At 43.2% G+C, this 7,819-nt stretch overlaps 2 protein-coding genes across 2 annotated transcripts; one reads left to right on the top strand and one right to left on the bottom strand.

Annotated features, from left to right (window-relative positions):
• The first annotated feature begins 785 nt into the window (after nucleotides 1-785).
• On the top strand, nucleotides 786-3,993 carry LOC149407705 (uncharacterized). Its single transcript, XM_089621486.1, has 7 exons — nucleotides 786-989; nucleotides 1,060-1,233; nucleotides 1,411-1,638; nucleotides 1,715-2,074; nucleotides 2,241-2,378; nucleotides 2,682-3,074; nucleotides 3,508-3,993. The coding sequence occupies exons 1-7, from the start codon at nucleotides 786-788 to the stop codon at nucleotides 3,991-3,993; spliced, it is 1,983 nt and encodes a 660-aa protein (XP_089477612.1).
• Nucleotides 3,994-4,420: 427 nt separating this feature from the next.
• LOC149407706 (uncharacterized) lies at nucleotides 4,421-5,736 on the bottom strand. The gene is made up of 3 exons (XM_089621493.1): nucleotides 5,227-5,736; nucleotides 4,552-5,019; nucleotides 4,421-4,435 (listed from the first exon to the last, which is right to left on the bottom strand). Exons 1-3 carry the CDS (start codon nucleotides 5,734-5,736, stop codon nucleotides 4,421-4,423), a joined length of 993 nt encoding a protein of 330 aa, XP_089477619.1.
• Between the last annotated feature and the right edge of the window lie 2,083 nt (nucleotides 5,737-7,819).

The following is a 7,819-nucleotide window of genomic DNA, read 5'->3' on the forward strand; positions in this document are numbered from 1 at the left end:
TCGATGACTTCGTGACAGATGTGTCACGAAGTCAGCGAGTCCGTGACACATCCGTCACGAAGTGGGTGAGTCCGTGACACATCTGTCACGAACTCAAGCATAATGGTTTCACTAATAATGGCATTGACTAATATGTGTAGGAGTGGAGACGGTTTATACCGGAGTCCAACGTTGAAGGATTTTCCTTTAACTTCCACGGGGGATTGGAAAATTTCCTCGCTCTCTTACTCGGCCGCAGCGCCAAGACTCAAGCTGGATTCGCCCAATCATGTTTTGGGCAGTTCGTGGGGCAACCCAAAATAGTCCGGTCGTCGGCGATTATAAGCCACTTGGTGTTGAGGACCGGGAGCTTCGAGGGCGAAACCACTGACGGGCTTCTGATTGAGATTGGAGGCCAAGTCCGGGAGTTCACGAAGAGAGACTTCCAGGAGATCACATTCCTCAAAGTCGTCGATGACTACGAGGAATTCAAGTTCGAGGGGGTTGTTTCTAATGACAGCCTCTTCAAAAAATTCTTCCCGGGGAACTATTTGAGTCGGAACTTGGTCAACCAATTCTTGGAGGCGAGCGTAGATTGGCCGACAGAAGTTCAGGTAAATTACCTGAAAATTTACTTCGTCTTGAATGTCCTCCTGGCGGACGATGCGAAGAACAGGACACCGTGCGTAGAGCTCATTAAGGCGGTGGAGGACACGGGCACATTCGGTCGCCATCCATGGGGCAACGTGGTGTGGAACTACCTTCTCGGCGAAGTCCGGAAGTTTGTGGAGAAGGGTGGCGAGCCAATGGAGCAAGGTAAAAAAAAAAGGAAGCTCCATCTCCCCGGATTCGTCGAGCCGCTTCAGGTTTGGGGGTACGAGTGTCTTCCTTTCCTGACGAACATGGGGGTTTGTGAGAAAGTCTCCACCACAGCTCGGCCAATAATGCGTCGGTGGAAGTCTAACGGACTTGTTCAGGATGCCGCCATGAGAGGAATCAACTTCAATGAGGTAATAAATTTGTAGGTTAATTCATACTTAATATTGATCACACTCATTTGTTAACTTGTCCCACGTATAGGTTGAATTTCACGGAATCGGCGACACTTCTTCAAGCGTTGCAACCCCTTCTACGACGGCAGCGGGGGTGGACAAACGCTCGGAGAAGAAACCCAAAAAAGACGCCCCACAACCAGAAACACCACCACCACAACCACCACAACAACCGTCCCATTCACAAGCACAGACAGTTGAGGTAACAAATTTTGGGTTTCTATTTTAATTTAAATGAATCCACTCCGTGACACATCTGTCAAGGAGTGGATCCACTCCGTGACAGATGTGTCACAGAGTGGATTCACTCCGTGATAGATGTGTCACGTACTGGATTTACTCGTCAGCCAGCTTACTTTGTTATTTTGGTCATGGACAGTCCCGGCTCGACTCTCTCGAAAACTCAGTTGGAAATCTCGACGAGCGTTTCCGCTATATGCAAGACGACTACAGGAAGTTCAAAAAAGAAATTTTGGACGCGATGAAGAGCTACAGAGTGGCTCTTGATGAACTAGATCAGTACTACGATTGGAGAAACGAGTTACAGTTAGAAAAGAAGCGCCGGGAGAAGAAAGCGGCCAAATTGAAGAAGTGGGAAGAAGAGATGGCGAAGAAAAGAGCGGAAAAAGAAAAGAAAAAAAAAAGAGGAAGAAGAATATGTTGAGAAGCTGAAGAAAATGCAGGAAGAAGAGAAGAAAATGCGGGAAGAAGAAGAGAAGAAGCAGAGAGAAGAAGAAGAGGATAAGAAGAAAGAAGAAGATGAGAAGAAGAAGAAAGAGGAAGACGAGGAGAAGAAGAAGAAAGACGAAGAAGAGAAGAAGAAGAAAGACGACGAAGACGAGAAGAAGAAGAAAGACGACGAGGACAAGAAGAAAAAGGACGATGACGGGGACAAGAAAAATAAGCAGGACAAAGACGACAAGAATAAGAAGGACGATGGCGCCAAGAAGAGCAAGAAACAGGAGGAGAAGAAGGATGGCAACCAAAAGAAGAAGAAAAACGAAGTCGAGAAAGGGAAAAAGAAGCAAACCAGTCAACAAGAGGTACAAGATATGCAATAGACATATTATTTTTTTTCTTTAAGAGTGGATTCACTCCGTGACAGATGTGTCACGGAGTGTACTTAGTGTGTGACACAGTGTCACGGAGTCGCTGAATTTCGTTATTTTGATTACACTTATGTTGAACTAAATGATTTTGAATGGTCAGGAGGACGAAAGTGACGTCGAAAACACACAAGGTCAACAATCTTGGGGTGATGAAGATTCGCCTCTCAGTCTAGAAGCCCAAATGAATGCAGAGGCTATGGAAGAGTATGAGTTGTTAGGGACACAGGGGGTTCAAGAGGTACCTCCATTAATTTGATGGTTGAACTTAATTCTTGACTTGTTTAGAAGCATATAATTGTTATGGTTGAACTCAACAATAAACTTGAACTCAAATAAGCAGAAAATTGTTATGAAATATTATTTTATGGTTGAACTCAACAATAAACTTGAACTCAAATAAGCATATAATTGTTATGAAATATTATTTTATGGTTGAACTCAACAATAAATTTGAACTCAAATAAGCATATAATTGTTATGAAATATTATTTTATGGTTGAACTCAACAATAAACTTGAACTCTATTTCTCTTGTTGGATAGATATATGACTTGAAGACACCGAATCCCCATATCCTTATTGAAGACTCACCTATCAAGAAACATTTGACCCGGCAACGACGCAGCCCCGATAGGTTTACTCCTTCCAAAAAGGCGTTGCCTTTTCTGAGGTTCACCAATGCTCCGGACGTGCTTCCTGATGAACTGCCGCTGTCGGAGGTAACCAAACAACCGGACCAGGATGACGTTGACGTCATGAAGTTGTGGTTCCAAGTCGGCTTGAAGAGGGGCCACAAGAACATATCTCAGGGCAAACCAAAATATAAGCCGGAGGAAGAAACCATAGCGCCTTCTATGGAACTTGGACAGATGGCTATCAACCAGAAGACCTTCTTCTACAACATGTGGCACGAGGACGGTTGGTTGTCTGATCAGGTATTAATGTGTGTCAGTAATTTTTAAAATATGTCTTGTTTTGCAGCTCACTTCGTGACAGATGTGTCACGGAGTCAATTCACTTCGTGATAGATGTGTCACAGAGTCAATTCACTTCGTGATAGATGTGTCACGGAGTCAATTCACTTCGTGATAGATGTGTCACGGAGTCAATTCACTTCGTGACAGATGTGTCACGGAGTGAATTGACTCCGTGACACATGTGTCACGGAGTGTACTCAGTCCGTGACACATCTGTCACGGAGTGAATCCACTCCGTGACACATCTGTCACGGAGTGAATTGACTCCGTGACACATCTGTCACGGAGTGAATCCACTCTGTGACACATCTGTCACGAACTAAAGTCACTCCGTGACACTTGTGTCACGGACTGAGGTATTTAGTGCTTATGTTTATCTTTTGTCGTGCAGCATGTGGACGTCGCGATGTACTACCTCCGGAAGAAGAAAAAGGCGGGTTTGTTACGTCACTCCTTCACCATCATGTCCACGGTCTTCTTTAAGTATCTCCGAGATAGTTACACTCAGTTCAATGCTAGTCAAGATCCGACTGTATTCTTAAAGAAGAAACTGAAAAAATGTGTCGTCGACCACATTACCGGAGAGTCTGGAGCGGAGCAACTGGTGGACCCATGGGACGGGGTCGATGATGTCTTCATCCCTGTAATAGATGGCGGACACTGGTATCTTCTTGTTGTCAACGTGCGTTCAAGGTGTATAACGGTGTACGACTCCATGAGTTCCACCGGTGGACACCAAACGCTCGTGGACACTGAAGTCAGAAACTTGGCCACCATTTTGCCATATGTTCTGCATGTCGCCGGCGTTCTACTCTCCAATGAAGAAATATTCAAGGTCGTCCACTACGATCAAATGCCACAACAAGACAATGGGTAAATATTTTAATTCTTAATTTTACATTCTTAATGACACATATCAATTAAAGCATGCGTTTTTTGTTCCTTCAGAAATGATTGTGGCATGTTTATGATCAAGACTGCCGAGTTTTTGGCGCACGACCTTCCATTGTCTGATTTGAAACAGGAGGACATGATCATGTATCGACAGAAAATGACCACCGAATTATACCGACACGGAGCGCTAAAACTACACACGCGTGGAAATGTCAATGTTGAGGCAACTTGAAATTATGTGTTTATGATTGTACGCATGTGTTTATAACTTTATATATGTATTCTTAGAACTTCAATTTCGTAGTTTAAAAGTGTATGTATGTGTTTATAACTTTATATATGTATTCTTAGAACTTCAATTTCGTAGTTTAAAAGTGTATGTATGTGTTTATAACTTTATATATGTATTCTTAGAACTTCAATTTCTTAACAATAACATTGTTTCAATACCAATAAAGTTCAAAACATTCAAAATGTAATACATAGCAAAACACCAAGGAAGTTCTAGATATTCAATGATAAAACGTGTCGAATTACAAACCAAACCAATGTCCATCCCCGGAGCCCTCATTTCCGGTGGAATTGGGTTGCGACACGTAGCTCTATTGTGACCTACACCTCCACAACGGGAACATTTACGAAGCGGGGCATCAGATTCCCCAAGAGAGGGAATCCTTCTCTTCTTAGGTCTACCCGCCGGACGACCTAAGAAGTTAGGCGGATTTACTTTGATCTGCTTGATTTCGTCGGGAAAAGTCCATGACGATTCACTTCCTTGAGGATGAATAACCCCTGCATACGCCAATTTCCAATACTCGGTCGTGTAGTACTCTGCACAATAGCTCTCAACTGGTAGGTTGCGTAAGCGACAAGCCGCAATGGCATGGACACATACAAATAGATCAGTTTGAAATTCTCGACACGAGCACGTCTTATCAATCAAGTTCACTGCCCATGGTGTTCCTTCTGTGTCTAAAACCTCGAATTCGTATACTGCAGAAGGCCGGACCTAAAACATAAGCAAAAAAAAGTTTAAACATAACCACTCAGTCCGTGACACATGTGTCACGAAATGACCCGAGTCCGTGACACTTGTGTCACGAAGTGGATTCACTCCGTGACACATGTGTCACGGACTGAAGTCACTCCGTGACACAAGTGTCACGGACTCGGGTCATTTCGTGACAGAATTTAAAAATTAAAAACACACTATAACCTGCATATTTTCCGAGACAGCAAGTTTTTTTAACATTTTGGTATGATATTCCATTGACAACACACTTTGAGTTGATGCCGCCTTTTCTCGTCGTTGGTAGAACCAAACTTGCATTCTTTCCCTCAACCAATCAAGGCACTTCACTATTGGAAATGATCTTGCTTTAACAGTTAACGCATTCAAAGACTCTGCGTTGTTTGAAGTTATGATCGTATACCTTGATGTCTTGAAAAAACAACGTGCCCACTTCTCATTTCCTACTTCGTTGACAAGGTACGGACGTATCAACGGGTCTTCCTTGTCCAACATGCGCATAAACTTTTGATATTCAAATATAGTATACGCTTTTGCTGCACCGTAGAACTTCCAATTGAATTCCTTGCCAAGTTTTTTGAATTTTGCCTTGACGTTATTCTTCACGTGGTATGCGCAAAAACCATGTTCTGCTCTTGGAAAAACTTTCTTCGCGGCGTTAATGATTCCGGTGTTTCGGTCGGATACGATGACCATGTTATCCCTCTCCCCCAATGCTTCCTTAAGTTTGTTGAAGAAATAAAACCAGGACTTGGAAGTTTCGGACTCACCAATACCATAGGCAAGCGGGAATATTTGCTCATTTGCGTCCATCGCGGAAGCCGTAAACATGCTGCCCTTGTGATAGTTTGTCAAGAAGGTTGCATCAACAATTACAACAGGCCGACAATACTTCCATCCCTCTCTGAACGGAGCCAAAGAAACGAAAAAGTACATGAAATATTTATGACGGTCAGTTTTTAGGTCGATGAGAGAACCTGGATTCTTTTGCTCTAACATGTACTTGTATTTTGCAAGAGAGGCATATGAGTCATCATCAGTCCCATACAAGGATTGTATTGCACATTCTTTTGCCCTCCATGCTTTTCTGTATGAAATATTGACTCCAACCTCTGTTCGCATGTAACTCTGAATCTCCTTTGGGGTACAACTATGTACAGTTGGATCAATAAATTTGTGTTTCACCCTCTCTCCAACGAACTCTGCAGTAGCTTACGGTTGCCCTTTTTGTCTTTCCTCCACAGAACAAGTGTGTTTTGGATCATATCTTGAACCATAAACACATACACACGATCAAAAACAATTTAAAATTAAAATGGCATACATTTCCTGACATATTTGTCACGAAGTACATCCACTCGTGTCAGGAGTGGATTCACGTCGTGATAGATCTGTCACGGACTGATTCATCTACGAAGAGAAATGAAATTTCAAATAAAATCAGTTTTTAGGTCGTGAAATTTTACCTTCTAATTTCAAAACAATCCGTGTTCTTTAGCTTAACTGCCCGGACCGCCCAATCACAATTTTTACCCGCACAAATGACATGAAGTTTGAGCGGAGATGAGTTCTTCGTTTTGAACCGATAATGATTATTGATTGCATCCATCCGCAAATGCTTCAACAATGCCGCTTTGTTTGCATATAATCCTTTTTCTTTTACTCTTACCGGAGATAAAATATCCAACACCTCAATATCGTTACTCTCGACACATGTATTTGATTCGGGAGCCGTAACCGAACACCCCCATTCTCTTGGCTCGATACATTCTCTTTTCTTTGTGATCGAGTTGGCGGCTGTGGTGGAAGAGGAGGCTCTTCCTTGTGTTGAGTCTGTGGTGGAGCCTCTATTGACAAAATAACTGGTGGTGAAGACCTTCTGGGTTGGGGTGTTGCCTGGCTAACAGTATTCATGTCATCCAACCCAACAGTATCATTGTCGAAAGCCTCCGGACTTGGTACGTCCCATTCACGTGCCTCGGATATAGGACTCGGCATGTTTGGAATGATCCTGCTTCGATTGCAACCAAATCCACTCTCGCTTGTGTTTGCTGTTGGAGTGGATCCAACCCGTGGAGAAGACGCGCCATCCGCTTTTTTATCCTGAAATGCCTCCGGACTAATCTCAAGTACAAGATTCAACTTCGTCCGGTTCGGTTCGTTCTTCCTCAAGTACAAATAACATCGCAAACTTTCGTCGTCGTCTATGGTTGGCGGTACGAGCCCGTCAGCTTCATGTTTGACGTTGATTGAATGCGTTGCAGGGGTCACGTTCAACCGAGCATACAATGTTTGCATCAAACTTTGGTAATTCAATTTGGTAGGAAGTAAAAGCGTAAGAGTACCACCCTCTTGATATACGCCCGGTTTTACCCATTTCCCGCTATGCTTAGCATATAAACATATTTCCGCCATACCTGTATACGTTCACTCAGTATTAGAAATGAGTATTAAAAGACGGTTATTAACATGGAAAAACATCCAGTTCGTGACACTAGTGTCACGAAGTGAATCCAGTTCGTGACACTAGTGTCACGAAGTTCAACACGCCTGGTTGTACCCACTTCGTGACACCTGGAAAATTTCAACACTGAAATTCCAAACACCATTTTTGACGAAGTAAAAACTCAAAAAACCTTTGGAACACGTTCAAACTGAACGGAATCACTAAAAATAGCTCTTAGTTGTTAGAAGAACAAGCTTCTTACCCAGATTTGACGCCAGAGAAGACACTCGACCCAGATCTGACGACGGTGGCCGGAGAAGACACTCGACCCAG

The sequence above is a fragment of the Urtica dioica genome, chromosome 1 (assembly GCF_054948205.1).
Source record: "Urtica dioica subsp. dioica isolate 48M chromosome 1, U.dioica_male_clone48M_v1_H2, whole genome shotgun sequence".
NCBI classification, from domain to species: domain Eukaryota; kingdom Viridiplantae; phylum Streptophyta; class Magnoliopsida; order Rosales; family Urticaceae; genus Urtica; species Urtica dioica.